The sequence below is a fragment of the Phocoena phocoena genome, chromosome 18 (genome assembly GCF_963924675.1).
Source record: "Phocoena phocoena chromosome 18, mPhoPho1.1, whole genome shotgun sequence".
Taxonomy (NCBI): domain Eukaryota; kingdom Metazoa; phylum Chordata; class Mammalia; order Artiodactyla; family Phocoenidae; genus Phocoena; species Phocoena phocoena.
The window spans coordinates 65,180,567-65,198,659 of record NC_089236.1 but is presented as its reverse complement, the minus strand read 5'-3'; the positions used below and the strand labels follow the sequence as shown (position 1 = coordinate 65,198,659).

The 18,093-nt window shown below is 40.0% G+C and overlaps 1 protein-coding gene across 1 annotated transcript in view; it reads right to left on the bottom strand.

The window, feature by feature from the left end:
- The window catches only part of GPC6 (glypican 6), a 1,086,745-nt gene that overhangs the window by 86,767 nt on the left and 981,885 nt on the right, over positions 1 to 18,093 (bottom strand). The window contains exon 6 of the mRNA XM_065896146.1: positions 5,368 to 5,511. Coding sequence (XP_065752218.1) covers positions 5,368 to 5,511 — 144 coding nt within the window. The remainder of the gene's footprint in view (positions 1 to 5,367; positions 5,512 to 18,093) is intronic.

The window sequence follows — 18,093 nt, the reverse complement described above, 5'->3', positions numbered from 1 at the left end:
GCTGGAAAATCTGGAGGTATCAAGAGAATGTTGGAGAGGGCAAGCACACACTGTCAACTGGAGCTAGTCAAGTTGTATCAGTTGGTCCAAACTAATAGAACCCTGACTTGTCCCACCACTGATGCTTCCTTCTCCCACTTTCCATTTAGCACCAGGAGACCTTGAGCTATCTGCCTTCCCTGTTCCTTCCTCAAGATCTTCCCTTCCAGAGTACTCCTGTTTCAGATATACCTCTTAACTTTCTTACCTTATCCAAACTGCCCTGGGCTCAGAGAGCTGGAATGATAAATAGGGATACCACTCAGAGGACATTTTCTTTTAAACAAATGAATATTAAAGGAGGAGAATTAGACATAGTGTTGCCACTGCCTAAATTTAAGGCCAGGCAGACATGTAGCACCATGATGTCATAGGAGTGCTACATGAATAAATGAGCGCATCAGGTGAGAGGCATCTTCTCTTCTGGGTCCATGATGCTATGCAGGGTTCAGGTCTTTATGAAGTGGTAGTACCAGCACAGAGTGGTATTATGAAAATCACTGGATAACTTAACTGTCACGTAGTTTATTACAGTTAATATGTAAGTTAAAGTCAGGTAGGATAACCTGGGTGTGCCTATCCTCATCCCCAGAACAAACCGCTTCGTAGTAAAAAATATCCAATGCTTTCTCCTAATGCTCTAAAAGATATCAGTAAATTCAAGTAGGAAAACAAAGAGTAAACAAGCTATACCACAAACTATTTCTTACCCCCCTAAATTCTCTATGTCCCAGCTAGTGGAAAAATTAGCTCCTTAGGCATGAGAGCTGCTGTTGGTTTGTTGTCATTATTAGGGAGGTAATTATTCTCTCAGCACAGAAGAAGAAAGCCAATATGTTCTATCAGGGAAGAGCAAGTTTTTCAGGCAGACTATACATAGTCTGAACATTGGGGTAGAATTCAAATCAGCCACCAGATGAGCTAGTCTTACACAAAGCTGAGATTGAAAACCTTGCCATTGAGAAAGAATACCAGACGGTTGTCAACCGCAAACCCCAAGCTGAGAGGACATTCTTAAACCTGCTGGTCACGTACGCTGTTCAATGTTCTCTCTCTAGACAATCTGGAAGGAGGAAGTGGAGGTGGGATTTCTCAGAAACTCTCCGGAATGACCATACAAAGACAAATGGGGATGAGAAGAAGAAGAAGACCAAAGCTTACACTATGTTGCATTGTCCTCCACACAATCCTCTGGGAAGCAAGAGGAAAACAAATTCAAAGGAAAAAGAAAGAGAGATTATTCTACACATAATAGCAGAGCACAGATATAACGTTTAGCGTTGCAGACTGGCGTTCCACCCATCCCCACCCCCGACTCCCTCAGAATGAGCAGTAGAATATCTGAGAGTCTGCACACACATGGTGTGATGTTGAATACTTACTGGAGATTCGTGGGTCTAACTCATTGCCAACTTGATGAATTAACTTCCAAGTCTAGGGTTTTTTTTAACCTACTTTTAGAAAATATATTTCTCTAATACACATAATTTACAGTATATTTTTGCTCTAACGAATCAGCAGGAGTAAAATAACAGACACTCCCTGCCCAAGTGTGTCCAGGAGCTGTATAGCATGTTGTGTTGTAATATTCTGAGCTGTACAACTGACCAACAGGGTGGTATGCTCAGATCTTAAAATCAAGCTACTTTGTGTTGATTTATTTTTACACACTATACTCTCCGTGAAGTTCTAGTGGAATTTTCTTTAAAGAAATCACTGTTTCACACCACATTATTTAAGAGAATTCACAGGGTATAAATTTAAGAAAAAAGGAAGAGAACCAATCTCTTCCTGATTTCAAATAACCACCTCTAGTCTATTTAATCGAAAATCAGTAACAGTGGGCTGGGACAGGAGGACTGCTAGGGTGAGTGTTGGTGACAGGAAGAGACGGATGATGATGGGACCAGTTTGTGAACCAAGTTAGTTAATGGCATTTGTTCATTTCTTGAACAAACCATGGCTGCTGGCAGGAAGGACTTCAGTATTCTCTGAGGAGTCAGCTTTCCGTCAGAAGCGGAATTTATACAAGTATATTCATTCATTATTGGATAATAAAAATAACTTTAGGGTAGTATGTCTGAAAGCTACACCTAAACTGTTTTTTATGCCCATATAACTTTGAAGGAACACATGGAATGTTTCCTAGTGATATAAAGGAATTGACAACTTCCTTAGAAATGTAGTAAGAGGTTAAATGATGGAACTGATAGATTTTTAAGAGAGAGTTTTGTTTTGCTTTCAATTACTTTATGTAAGTTTTAGCAGTGGCTTACCTAGTTTGCGCTTAGGAGATTTATTTCTAAAACAAACCCCATAACTACCACTTCACATAAAAATTTGCTTTATAATAGCTGGTATAAGAGCATTTACCAACAGATCCCAAAGTTAATGCCACAGGTACTAATTTTAAATGGTAGTAAGAAGCAACTCTCCGAGAGCTTTGTAGCTAAGATTTTTTTTTGGCAAAAGGGGTGGGGTGATTGGGATTGTCTTTGGGATGCTATCTTTTGAAGCATTTTCTCTGCTGAAACACTGAGAGAAATTAAAGGGAGTCTTTTCCAATTATCATTCTTTTCTGGGACACATGCTTCTTATAAATATTCAGGAAACATCTTTTCAGGGGAAAATTAAAACAGGAGTAGGTACCCTGAGACTTGTTCATAAACTTTCCAAATAAGCAGTGATATATGGCAGACCCATCAGGACCTATCACCTCTGCGTGTATCTTGAAGATGATTTTATCTGACTGTTGCACAGCACTGTCTGGCCAAGGTAACTGCTCCAACCTTTCCACTACTCAGAACTATATTGAACCTGCAAAGGGACGAAAGATTTGGGGGAACAAACGGCCGCAAAATGGAGATTCTGATGTTAGCTTCGGGATTAGCTTGTGTGTCTCAAGAATAACCCTGTATAACTCCTTTTTACGTGGAAACAGTCCCTTGGTCTCAGGGGCTGGGAAAGTAGCTCCAGGTAGGTTTATGACTGGCTGTGAATTACAAATCGCTAATTCTTACAATTTGCGAAGGAATCAGAATTTAACTGAATAAAAAATTAACAAAACTGCCATTCTCCCTTATAGAGCCTGAAGCCACACCTACGAGGAAGTAGGTACCATATGCTGTCAGAGAATATTTTAGAATAAAATTGGCTTATTGATTGAAATTCTTCTGCACTCACTCTGGTCCTTAGGTACCTTGAGTTTGGTCCTTTTCTCATGATCATATGATTAACCATTACTAATTCTTTTAAAAAATGATTAAATGTATCTTGGGGGTGCGTAAAATAGAAGATCCTAAATCACTTTCCTATTTGCCAAGATTCCTCAAGACCCTTATATTTGGGGCACTTTGAGGATGACCAATGAAGTTCCTTCATAAAAGATTCAAATCCCGATTTTCATATCTACTAGATTTTAAACATCCTGTGAAATTCTCAAAGTGTTGATGTTTAATTCAAGCTGTACTGAATTGTATAAATACCGTTGCCTTGAGAAAAGTATTTTTCTTGTTCTACTTCCGCTGTTTAAGTGTGTGTGTGTGTGTGTGTGTGTGTGTGTGTGTGTGTGTGTGTTTTTCCTGGTAGGAAAGAATACTGTGCTTCTGTTTCAAAGGCAAAAAAATTAATTAGTAGTCATAGATGTCATTATAGTGTTCAGGATCAATGCAGTTTTAACTAAGTGGATAATATACTCCATTTGTTTCCCAGTTTTATTTTCCTGAGGTAGGAACATTTAACCTGAGATCTAGCCTCTTAACTGATACAGGACTGCTATCTGCATGCAATGGTTGTACAGCAGGTCTCTAAAACTTATTCATCTTGCATTGTGCCCAGTTCTGATATGAGAGTTCATAAAAATTCTGAAAAGCCTGAATTGTTTCATTAACTAAGTTAGAGCCAACTGAAAGAGGAAAAGCAAAAAAACAAAAACCAAAGGGGCGAGAGAGACGGAGGTCAAACCCCTACTCACAAATTGTGCTCTGGTTAAAAGGATCTTGACATACAAATGAATTTGTAAAATAAAAATCCAAACAGTGGAATCTAATGAAACCACCATTTCTTTACAACTGGCTGGTTGTTTGGTGGAATCTAATTGTTTGTTTAAAAGAAAAAAGGTGACTAATTTTAAACTTTTCCTGAAATTGTGAATAGAGAATAGATATAACTAAGGTAAAGTACAAGGTTGAAGCAATTACCCAAATGATCCCTTTTTCAAAACCTACACCGAAGAGGGGGTTTTATTTGCTAATGAACAGTAATAAATTTATAACAATTTAGCGGTTAATGACTCCACTTACCCCTTCACTTTGACACTTCGTGGATAGGTCCTTGTGTTGTAAGCACATTTGATTTTTATAGAGAGAAATGCTGAGATGTACTTAGTATGAGGCCAAATGCTACCAATTTAATCTTATAAGTTCTATACTATAGAAGGATATTAGCTAAAATGATACAGTCATTTATAACAGTGACTAATAAAAGTATTTTCATAACCAGAAACCCTTGAGATCTGAGTTTATATGACATAATCAGATGTGGTTCAAGTGTTTTATGACCTTAAGGCTTTTATTTGTTAATTTTACATCAAGATAATTGGCGAAGCAACATTAACGGCGCTAACGATTACAGGTATATAAATTGTTTATAGTGCTATAAATTGTATTGAAAACGATTGGGCAGTATTTCTTTGAAATTATGAGCTTTTCATTTTTTATAGCAAAATTTGATGTTTGAAACACATTAAAAATTGCGTTTACTATATTTATGGTTGTAATCTCCAAGTAAATTGCTTCAATGATAGATGTTTGGTCCCCTGACACACGTTTAAATGGATCAAAGAGTGACTATTTCTAAGCATTCCAACTTTTAAAAGACACGTAAAAAAGAAAAAAAAAAACGGTAGTAGTATTGATTTGGGGTCTCTTGGCAAGATTTTTCAAACAGAAACTTTACATATAAGGAACATTCATGATAAAGTTACATTGTATCATAATTGAATAAATAACTGAAGCAGTTGAATAAGAAATGTGCTATTGTAATTATATCTCTGGAAGATATAGGAACTTAATCTCCAAATTAATATTTCAGAAGAAATATGGAGTTGAAAATTTGGCCATTGTATGAGTGGATTAATAGTGATAAGACTTCTTAAATGATCTAATTCTTGACCTAGAAGGAAGATCTCATTACTTTTCAATATTCTAATTAAGACCAGGAGCAGATATAAGAATGAGATGACTTTTACCACCAGCTTTTTCAGAATCCCATCACGTCTTCTAAAGAATAACCCTGGTAACAAAAAGTGGCCGCAACGGGAGAACTCACCAGCCGGTCCAAGCTTGTGCCTGCAGCAGTGGTTGGTCTTTCCTCAGGATTGTAAGGCCTGAACCGTGTATTAAAATTTTCGGGAGCTGAGCGAGCAGATCTGAGGGCTGGAGCAGGTTTGGGTTGGCCACATCCCTGAAAGACCTGGAAGAACCATCGAAAGGTTACGAAAGTTATACGGTGAGTTTCTTCCTAAGATTATGACGCCAAAGCATTCAGTGCACTGGCTTCCACATTTTTCATGGAACTCTTACCTCCAAAAAAACTCTGATCTTGAAACTTAAACAAATACAAGCACCAATGAAACAGAATTACTCCGTCAGACACAGAGTGACTGACTTATGGCCTGACTCTTATTTTCTACGTATACAGTCAATCCTCATTATTTACAGATTCCGTTTTTTGTGAATTTGCCTACATTTGACCCTCTCCGTATCCATGGGTTTTGCATCTGCAAATTTAAACAAACTCGGATCAAATTTGATTTTGAGATCTGCGGGGGCTCCTGGAACTAATCACCTGCAGATACCGAGGGAAGATTGTATTCACTAAAATTAATTTGTAATCCCCAAATCAATACTCGAAACACTTCTGCAGACATGGGGAGAGCGGCAAAGTGCATGTTCACAGCTGCAACAAGGAGAAGCTGTGCCTTCTTGCTTCGGCTCTCAAGCTGTAAACGCATGTCTCTTTGGTGGTCTATTTAGTGCCACATTTTTTCCATACTTTTGTGTTCTACTTGGTGATTTCCCAGTATAAAACAGCCCGCGGCCGTAGGGCTAAAGTGCTGTCTAGCGTTCCTAAGGCTGTGATGTGCCTTTCGGAGAAAACTGTGCGTTAGATAAACTTAATTCAGGCATGGGTTACAGTGCACTTGGCTGTGAGTTCAATGTTAACGTATCAACAATACGTATCAAGTAAGGTGTCTTTCAGGAGAGACACGCCTAAAACAAGGTTATGGATTGACTGACTAAACGCTTGCAGGAACCTAACCCTGTATTTCTAGTAGGAGCAACGGTTCAGTATTTGCTAATTCAGGGTTTGCGGCGACTCATAGAACACAGCTATGCAAATAATGAGAATGGACTGTATTAAAAGTAGGAATTGTAATAGTTACCTCATAGGATGATTTCAGGATTAAAGAAATTATGTCCCAGACATTTTCATGTACTTGAATTTGGCATTCAAGAAACATTCGTTTGGGATTCTTGTTACTGTGACAAATGTATTTCACGTATGGCATATAAGGCCAATAACTTGAGCGTCTCCTCTTTGAGTAATGAAAACCTCTAATAGAGGAATTCTTTGAAAACACTCTCTTGAGCAATGATGTGGAAATAGGACAAGCAAATGTGGATAATTTCTCTATAATGACAGTTTCCTCTAATTTTGTTGTTGACAGCTGTTCATGACACAATTAGGGCTGCCAGGGGAAATCGAACATTCTATTGTAATGATCTCAGGGACCAAGCTGCTAGTTCTTTTCCACAGTGGTTTTACTCAGGGTGGTGTGGGGGTACCTCTTTTGCCAGTTTTAGAAGCTTCGCACTCTCTGCTAGTTATCAAGAGATAATCCCTTTGACAGAATTACAGGAAATCCAGTAACATTTTCAGGAAGTTTTTTTTTTTTTGCGGTATGCGGGCCTCTCATTGTCGTGGCCTCTCCCGTTGCGGAGCACAGGCTCCAGACGCGCAGGCTCAGCGGCCATGTCTCACGGGCCCAGGCGATCCGCGGCATGTGGGATCTCCCCGGACCGGGGCACGAACCCGTGTCCCCTGCGTCGGCAGGCGGACGCTCAACCACTGCGCCACCAGGGAAGCCCCATTTTCCGGAAGTTTTGATGAAGTTCAACTTTGCGTTTCTTCCGTTTCTACACAGGAGATTATTCTACCCTGGATACTTCTTTCAGTAAACTTTTCGGGACTCTGTCATCCACTTCTTAAGGTACACGTGTGTGTTTGGAATGCATTCCTTCTGGTTTTGTTATTTGACTCTGTGTTGCTGAACTCCAAAACAAGCGTTTTTCATCAGGCATATTATGGGATTCCACTGAAGTACACAAGGGCTCCTGAGTGCCATTCCCAATGACAAATTCCATCCTGAGACACAATTCATTTAGTTTTACCACTACAGCTGATTTCTCCTTTGCTGTATTCAAAAGTTCTCCTTCCACTCAGCACTTTGCAAAGCGGGAGCACTTTGTCTTGGCATTCCTCGAGGTTGGCCTTAACACACTATTGATTCTTCTTCTCTCACACAATTTCTGAAGCCGATGGTGTAAACCAGTGTGATAAAGCTAGTGCGCCCCTTTCTGCCCACCGCCTAAATCACCTCCCAGCGGCAAGGTCATTGCTGATGGAGGGCATTAGCATTTCCAAAGCTCCAGGGTTCGGTTGAGTGTGCTATTCTGGATTGCTTCGAAAATGACAGCTGACTTTAAAAAAGTATAAAGCCTAGGGCAAAACAATATTAATGGCTTTGCTGAGATTTCTTGAAGCTGGGCACACAGAAAGAGTTAACAGACCTTCTTAATTTGCCTTTTGGGAAGAACCTGGCTCACTGGCTTAAGTTAAATCAAAGGAACAAGAAATGCCCTGAAAGAATATTAGTGCCCCAGGGGAGATATTTCATTGTAACAAAAAACCTTACCAGTTGTATGATTTTTTGGGGGGGGGGGAGAGTGTTAATTATAACTATAGAACATAGGTAAGTCAATATAGCTTTCTGCTTGTAGCTTTCTGTTCTCTATGTCAGGCTTGGATTTAGAAGATGAGTTCACTGCAGAAATTGCTGGGTCTATGATCTATGATCCAAACTGAAGACGGAGACTTCTAATTACTATGGAAACAACACCTAACCCCATAATCAGATGGAGACCTTCACAGAAATCTGTCACAATATGTGAAGATATGAATCATGAAGGGCCTTCAGCACAGATTGTAGTATACCCTTAGAGAAAGGGAATTGTCTTAAGAGATAACCTTTAGTGTGGAAATGCAAAGCTTAGGGATCAAGAGCTGTTTTTCAGAAACTTACAAAACCTAAAAAAAAAAAAAAAAAAACAGCACAAAGATACCAGAGCATCAGCATACCCTGTCTTTGTTCCGGAATGATTTAAAACACCTGTATGATTCTCATGTAGCGAATGTATCTTAAACAGCATATATCTGTCAAATAACTTAGATGACATGCAAAGTGAAAATTAATAATTTCATTTTCAATACGTGCAATCTGTTAGTTAGACAAAATATTTTTCAAACATGGGTTTCATGGGGCCGTTGACAGAAGGAATTCCCATGTAGAACATTTGGACTGTCTCGGACAATGTTTTTGAGCCTGCCATAGCAGCAGTATAGTTAGGCAAAGCTCTGGGCCTCCTGAGGTCCAGGGCTATATTCCTATAAAGGACCAGTTAGCCTTCTTCGGTCTGGGTGCCCCAATATTCTGTATTTTGAATAAGGGTAGAAACAGATGAGGAATAATGTGAGGGGGAAAGGTCTTAGTTTCAATGAGTCTGTAGATCAAGGTTCTCCCCCAGGGAGTGGTCAGGACTGCAGATACAGATTTAGATCATTAGCCTAAAGATGGTATTTAAAACCCTGAAACTGGCTGCACTCACCAAGGGCAGGTATGCAGACAGGTGATAGGAGGAGCTGAGAACAGCCCAGTGCCACGTCAGCATTCAGAGGACCTCCCTGAACCTTAGTTTCCTCCTCTGTCAAATGGGAATAATAATATTATTTACCACACAGATAGGCTATGATGATAAAATGCAATAATACCTAAGGCAGGAAAATAGAAGCCAGTGTTTGGAAAAGTAAGTGCTTGATAATAACTAGCTAATTATATCATTCTGCGATCGGTTCTTTCTAGTTCTGTTTTCTGAGTAAGGAGGTTTGAGGGGGAAAAATGTCTGGGCTGATGTTTCTTAAATGTCTTCCACAAAATATTATTTCCCGGGCTGTTAACAGCTGTTACATAAGCAATGGATTCCATGTGTCCAAGTTAAATGAGGTACCTTAGCAGGGCTTCATCAGGGTAACATGTGTTTTGACTCGTCAGAAGGAAGAAGCTCATTTGTAGTGTTTTCCAAAACTATCTGGCCAAGGGTTCTCCAGGAATTCTTACAAGGTGTTCCAGGGAACATAACAGGACACACTGGGAAGTCTGCTCTGATTAGCTAAGAGGAGAAGTGATTGAGATGTAACTACACTTACCTAGAGGTATTTGTGAAGCCACTCCCCACTCCACCACCTTTAACTCAAGAGAAGAAATATTATACAGGTCTTCTCTTTACAACAGAACTTACTGGAGGATATGGCTTCAGGCTAAGTCACCTTGTCGTGGAACAAATCATTAGCTCTGCTCCTTGAAAAAATAGAATCAGTACTACCTCCTGCCTGGCTCCCTCCAAGGAACATTGAAAAGGATAATTAGATAATTTGGAAAATTATTTGGAAGTCCCAGTGTAGACAGATGCTACAGAGGTACAAAGAAATTATCCTTCCCACCTAGCAGACTCGCAAAACCTGTAGATTTCGGGAATATCTAGTTTGGGAATCCTCTCTCTTAAGAGGATTACTAAGATAACGTCTCTGAAGTATGTTGGCATTCTGAGATGAAAGAAGCCGACCTTAAAGATAGAAAGTGCTGAAAGAAGAGACATTCTATTGTTTGGAGAAACAAGAAGGAGAGGGGGTGTGGTGAGGACAGGTTGGAGTGCTGTCTCAGGTTTCCAAGTACAAGCATTATTCCTTTAAGAACATCGCAGCATCTTAACAGATTTCCTTAAAATAAATAACACAGTGTGCACTTCTTCAGAGGCATCCAAGCTTTTACCTCCCTGTCCCCTTTACGTTCTGCAGGTTGATTATACATTCACCGAAGTCATTACTGGCAATCTGAGAAGCAACGGCTGCACAGCGGTCCTGTCTCAGCCCGTGTGTGTGTTTTTTTAAAAATTTATCTTCTCAGTTCTACTCAATGGGTTTTTATTCTGGTGGGAAAGATGTTGCTATTCCCATACATCATTTTGAAATTTGCAAACAAAACTCTAATCTTGTATAGTAGTAGGGGTGACAGTTTATGCTACCTAAATTTAACTGGACTTGATGTTTTGAGAGTGATGTTTTATTTACTTATTAGATTCTAATTTACATTAGAGTGTTAATGAGTGAACTGTTTGCTAGATGACCACTTGGGGAATTCAAATCTATCCCATTTGTTCCCAAGGAAACAGAAGCTATCACATCTGATGGGCTCTACATATATTTTGTCCAAGCGTGGCCACTTCTTTCACAAGAGCCAAGTATAATAGGAGGGTGACCAATAAGGGTCTAAAAGCTTGGAGTCCTGCTTTCCGTCCTTCTCCTTACACCTGTGTGGCGCAGGGGTACTATGTTGTCCCCAAATCTCAAGGCTGTTGTGAAGGTAAAATAATATGATACGTAGAAGAGACACTGAAGCAATGAGGTAAAAAGATGTACTATTACTTTACTGACGTAATCTATAATCAAACAGGACAATAACAGGTAACAAATCACATCTAGGGACTATGCAGAGTGATGCGTGAATAAGATCTATGAAGAATAAGACCTTATACGTTTTGTTCACCATTGTATCCCAGAATCTGTAAGAGTTCCTAGCACACAGTATGTGTTTAAAAAATCAGAAATGAAAGATTATAAGTAAAATTGTTAGTTATAATTTCTGCCTTTTGCAAACATTTATTGAAGTCAATTAGGAGGTAGATTTCTGTAATGAGAAAGACAGGAAAGGAAAGAGAAATAATACTTATTGAGTGTCTATGATGGACCAGACTCAGGGCTACGTGTTTCATACACGTATCTCAGCAGTCAGTTATCTCAAAATCAAAGTTGAACCCTTCTTCCTTAGGCTTCAGAAAATACAGTGAATTATCCATCCATATTAAAAAAAAAAAAAGATATCTCCTATACTCCACTTACTGTGCCAACGTAAGGCAAAACCAAATCACCAACTTGGTTTAACTGATAACTAGAACCCAAAAATCCGGTTTCTTTCTTTCTTTCTTTTTTTTTTTTTTTTGGCCGTACGCGGGCCTCTCACTGTCGTGGCCTCTCCCGTTGCGGAGCACAGGCTCCGGACGCGCAGGCTCAGCGGCCATGGCTCACGGGCCCAGCCGCCTCGCGGCATGTGGGATCTTCCCGGACCGGGGCACGAACCCGTGTCCCCTGAATGGACAGGCGGACTCTCAACCACTGCGCCACCAGGGAAGCCCCTGGTTTCTTTCTTTTTTTTTTTTAATTGAAGTATAGTTGCTTTATAATGTGCCAATCTCTGCTGTACAGCAAAGTGACTCCGTTTTACACATATATACATTCTTTTTTAAAATATTCTTTTCCACAATGGTTTATCCCAGGAGATATAGTTCCCTGTCTTACACAGCAGGACCTTGTTGTTTAGAAAAGCTGGTTTCTTGCTCATCTGATAATAGCTACTTGCTGTGCTTGATGGGACAATTAGAGAGCAGAAGACTTTGTGTATAAAATAGGCTTGGTTCTGTTGGTAGGCGAGCTGAGAGCAAGTCTTCTGGAGAGAAGTGGCTGCTTCCCGATCTCCCCATCCTGTAAAAAGCAGCAGAGCCTGCACACAGTTGTATCCCAGCCCAGTTACTCATCATCTAGGTTCAGCTCAGAGCTGGGGGCCTGTTCTCAAAGCGGAAGTGAAACGTGAAGACTGAAATGGGTGTCAAGGGTGCGTCCACATATCCTCATTCAACAGATGCAGGTAAGTTAAAATATTAAAAAACGCCTTTCATTAGAAGTAGTAGCAAGGAGAGCTCCATCATCACCATGACACAAGATTAAACTAGACACCCCAGAGCCTCATTTTTGCACATTTTTTTCTGGTTCCTAACAACAAGCTGCTGATATCCTAAGAAGTGTTTTCCTGAATATAAAAAAAATTTTAATAATGACTTCTTTCTTTAGATATAAAATCATTACACTCATCATACATTTTAAAAATCAGCATTTTTTATTTTATGTTTTTACTTTTATTAGTGTGCCAGTTTTCCTGATGGATTGCCTTTCAAGAAAACAGGCTTTCATCCTGTGACTCCGAACAATCTCTCTTCTTCTCTCTCTTCTTTCCTCTTCCCTTCCCTCTCCCCCTACTTCCTCTCTCCATCTCTTCCTCTCTTTTTCTTTGCTCTCTGATTCCTGCTTTTGTTTCCTTAAAGATCGATTACAGTGGTCCTCTGGCCAAGCTCTCTAGCAAACTCAAAGTCCCTGGATGGGTCCAGGATTCTGTGTAGAGAATTCTGGGTTGGACTGAATCAAGTCAAGTTAGCACTTTCGGTTTTGGCTACTTTGCATTCATTGGCTTCAGTTTTCAAAACCCAGTGATTGTGTCGGTTTCAAGGTTTTAAACATGCATAGGCATGCAGCTTGCTTCCAGAAAAATCTGTCAGATGGGATGCATACTTCCTAAAATCGTTTCTTCAATAAAAGCAAATTCCTTCCATTTGCTGGAGAAGATGATTTTTTTCCCCCGGAAGGTTCTGCATTCCTTCCACAGCAGAACACCTTGCTATTGCCTCCGAAATGGTGAGCAGGGAGGAGTGACAGGAGCTGAACAAAACATATTTTGAGTGTGGGGAGAAAAAAACCCTAACTCTGTTGGCCTCACTGAGTTGTTACTTCACATGCTCTTTGTTTACAAGGTTGAAAGCAATTCTTTAAGATCACTTTGCAGAATTTACATACATGTGTAAATTTCAACAGCCTGGCTCTGTATCATTCATTCAAACTACTATTCAACGAATCTTCGTAGAGTGTTACTACGGCCAGACTTAGGTGCTGGGGATGTGTCAACTGGACATGTCCCTGATCTCATGAGGGTTCTGACAAGAAATCAGGCAATTACAGTAGAATGTAGTAAATGCTATGGGAGCGCCCACAAGAGGCAGCTAACGCAGACTGGACAGTCAGGGAAAGCATCTCAGGAGAGCAGCGATGTGCTGGAACCGGCTCTTACTGGCTCACAAGACCACGTGTTAAATTTTCAGGAATTTTGCAAGCCAGTCATTAAACAGAGTGATTATTAAAAGTTAGATTGTATACACTTGAAATCATATAAATTATACTAAAATCAAAGGTAATATATACTGAAAATTCATTACTTCCTAATTATTTTACCATTATTTATGCTCCTGTGGTTATATATGCCAAGTATGCCAAGTGTACCCGTAAGGGGGAAAATGTTACATTGTGGACTGCTACTATGTTCAGTTGACATCATGTTGGTAGCTTGAAACTTACACCCCAGAAATTGGCAAACACTAAACTAGCATGTTTCTTGCACAGAGAGCTGGTTGTACAAACACTTCCCAGTATAACACTGAATCTTGCCGGGAAAGTGAAGAAATAGTTGGATTATGCCTGGTGAATGCTGTGTATTTGGGGTGGGGGAATGGGGAGGATAGAAAGAATGTTTCAGGATGGGGAACAACAGCACATGCAAAAACTTAGAGATGAGAAAGGATGCTTCTTCCAAGCAACAGAGCCCAGGCCATTTGTACGTCTGGTGCACACAGAGGTTCTCTCACTTCCTAGACGAAAACTTTTACTAGGACTCGTGCTCTGTTGCTGGTCTTATTCACTACCATGTCCACAGCGTCTAGCACTGGGCTCGGCAGATAATCGGTGCTCAACAGTTACCTGAATAATTTAAGGTGGGGAGAGTGGTGAGTGGTGGATCCAGAGGGGTAGGCTGAGGACTTCATCGTGCAGGAACGTGTCTGGGTTTCATTCAAATGGCAACGGGGAACCATGGAAAGATATCAAGCAGGGGAGTAATGTGAACACATTTGCATTTTCAGCAATCCCTCTGGCTACAGCGTGGGGAGTGGATTGGAGTAGGGGAAAGCCAGAGGCAGGGAATTAATTAGGAGGCTATAATCCATGTGCTGAGAAGATAAAATTAGGGGAGCCACTGTGGATGGATTCAAAAGAAATTTAGAATGACCGCTTAATGGGTTTCATTATGGATTGACTGTGAGGGCCAAGGGGATGGGGGGAGTTGAGGGGTCAGCTGGGTGTCTAGCTAGGACACAAGAGCTGGAGGGGGGTGGCGTTCTCTGGGATGGAGAAACCTGGGGAAGGAAGGGTAAATGGGAGGACAGTGAGCTTGGTTTTGGACAGGTGTGTCTGAGGTGGCGGGTGCCAGCGTGTAGCACACAGTTGGATAAACAGGTGTAATCAGGAGAGTAATCTGGGCTGGAGAGAGATTTGGGATGAAAACTCCTACCTTTGCTGTAGCCAACCCAGAAAATTGTGTCTGAGGTGTTTCAAATTTTCTACACAAGAACTCTTTTCGTGACCTACCCCCATGTTTTAAAAACATTTTGTTTAATTAACAGATTACATGTATTAATAAAGAAATGATTGATTTTCAAAGGGCATCTCAGCTATTTGGCTGATATTTAAGATATATTCTGGGACGATAAGGAGGAAAAATAAAAGAGGGGAGTAAAATGTGTTAGAAGAAAAAGACCCATAGAAAGCCATATATAATTCCAAATTTTCTGGCAGAACGAGTTGCTATAAACTCACAGAGGTAACTCCTTCACACGTTTAACTACAGGCTGGCTGGGGTAATGACTCCATCAGGATCAAACCATACCGCAGAGTCCCGAGTAGAAGGAAAGTGCTAAGAGTTGGGGATAACTGTGTATTTGTGAAACTGGTCAGAGGCCACCGAAGCTCCTCTAATGCAGTAGTCTGCTGCCCATGGCAAGCATGGCTCTAGGGAAGCAGTTTCTCCTCTGTCAAGGCAGGAGGAGGTTGGAAGAAGACTTTCTTTCAGGAAAGCAAGAGGGTATCTTGCTCTGCTTCTAAGAACACGCTGAGTGTTAAAAAGTGAAGTGAGTTTCAATCACCTATTCTTGAGTAGACTTCATTAAATGTAATCTTCTCATTTTTGCCCTGAAGTTAAAATGAAAAAAAATCTTAAGATAAATTTTCAAAGGTTAGAGATAATCAGGAGTTTCTCTTTATAATCGAAAGGAGAAAAAACATTTTTAAAAAAAAAAAACCTTTTACGTGGAAAGAAAGTTAAAACTATCTCGCTTTGGATGCACTTCCTATAAATGCATCACAAGCATTCTTTTTCAAACCTTCATTTCACTTTATAAGAAAAGGTATCTTTTTCCCCACCTTGTATCTAGCATCTGAAAAACCTGGCTCTGTGGTCCAGTGATGTTAACACACAGGAAAGAAACAGATTCTGGTTTTCTGTAGAGAAATGAAGAAATCAAAGAATCAAAGATGTTTCAAGGTCACTGCTTCTTGGTGGAATATTATAAGTGAGAACTGGCGGGCGGAACACTAGCTTTGAAATTTGAATAAACAGAAAAAGTATTCTGAATCTAGAAGTCATTGAGAACTTGCTCTTTTCAAAACGAAAGAGGAAATAGAAACAGAACTCAAAGCTTTATAAAGTGAAGGGCCGTGTGCTTTTTTCTCAGAGATCAGGCAGAAGGGACGGAACCACTTGTCAAGGGAATAGGCCAATTAACCCCTTCATGTAAGAATAATGTGAGGTTAGGCTGAGGCCGCTGACATTCCTCTAAAACCCTTTGCTCTGCTGGCATTAGTGCCACCGATAGGCATGGACAAGAGTTGGGTTGCTGTCATCACCTCCATCCACTCCACTCTGCCCTCAAGCCCACTTTCCTCCAAAGGCCTTGCTGATGAGATGTTTATTCAGTGCCACGTGCCACGTCGTAGGCCATGCAGAAATATATGTCCCTTTCCAGGTGAGTCTCTGCCGTTGAAAATAATGCCATGCGTGAGTGGATTCAAATGCAGGTGTGTGACTCTCAAATCTGCTCTTCTGATCTTAGATGCTAGTGACAAGCTGACAGACCATCATGGATGAGGCAAAACCCCAGAGTCAAAGCTCTTTAGAATTTACGTAGCATAGGCATTTTCCGTAATAACAATGAAAATACTTGATGAGTAGTTTTGATTTGACAAATTCCACGCTAAGCGTTTTACATGGATTATATCATTTTACCCTCAAACAACTTTATGAGTAGATACTACTAGCTTCCTCATTTTTAATGTGAGTTAATTGAGTTTGGACAGATAAGTAATTTGCCCCAACTCACACAACTAGTAAAAACCAGATCCCAGGGCTGTCTGACGTCAAAACCTGATCTTGCAACGTTTATGCTATTTTAAAGAATACAGGACGGATTTCAAGTATATTTTAAGGTATTTTCTATTCCTTATTGTTGAAGTCTTTCTGGCATTATACTTTCATGTTCTGAATTCAACTCGACAAAATGTATTGTTGCTTCCACGTGTAAAATGGCATGTTAGAATGGTTTTCTGTAGAATGTAAGAGTGAGTAAAATAACTTATAATTCTGGGAAGGAAAAGATAAGTATACAACTAATCATAACACAAGGAATAATGTGCCCACTGCCTTAAGAAGGGCACACATAACACAGGGGCTCAAAGACAGGAACGGTAAATGCTATTGGAATAAAAATATACTTATTTGAACTAATTCTAATCAATGTTCTTATATCTGAAGGAAGATATTTTTTCCATGTGAACTCCCAGGATATTAGTTATACCTGAATGCTTTGAAAGGAAAAAGTTCCAGAGATAAGAAAAATATCTGAATGCTAGAAAAAGAAACCTAATCATTACCAAAGAGAAAATGTTCATAAAGCTGTAAACTGATAGAGCTGGAAAGGGGACATTTGCATTAACCCCTCTCTTTACAGATGAGGAAACTAAGATCCATTAGCTAAAGGCAGAAATGATTACATTCTCCTTTCTGTTCTCTTAGCTTTTTTCATCTTCATCTGAGCTGTAGATTCGGAAAGAATTGTCTGGAGAAAATTAAGTAACCGAAGGCCATGCTGCTCTTCTGTAATGGGTTCTACCCTCGTCTGTAATAAGTATTAGTTGAATGGATGGTTTCAGTTGGAATTTAATAAGTCTCCCTTCTTAATTTAGATTATATCTGACAAACCAATCTTTTCCTGGATTAGGTTTGAAATTATTCCTAATACAGTTAAATTATATATAGTGAGATCAGTTTCATCTTCCCTGATAGGGTAGAAAGGAGATTATCAACACATCTGAAATTCACAGGGAGAGACACTCAGCAAGTTTAGTTCTCCTTTCCTTTGGAGAATTTTCTCAAACCTGCAAAGTTCAGAACTCCTTTGATTTGGGTGGTTAACAGAAGTGGTGGGATAATGAGGACCCTTTCCTGTCATTGATGAAGACTGTGAACTTGGTGAACGTAATACGCACTGGTTAGGGCTTGAAGAACTGACAACTTGTGTTTCTCTTCAGTAGGTTTCCCTACTGGTCAGAAACACTCATCACTAGTATCATGAATCAGCAGGCTTCAAGCAACAGTCTTCCCTTAGACGGCTGGTTCCTCCAATGCTGCACTACATCTGGTCCGTCTGGTGGGGAGATACATACTGAGGAAACAGTGGCTTGCTGGGAAAATCCTTTTCTTTGGATAAGACAGTTCTGGGCTGCAGTCCCAGCTCTGCCACTTCTTAGTTGCCTGACCGCAGACAAGCAACTTAATCTCTCTAAATTTAACATTCTTTACTTATAAAATGAGGAAATGAATGCTTTACAAGATTGCAGTAGGATTTGAAATAAATATATAAGGCAGCTAAAAAGAGACTGATGCTTGGGCAG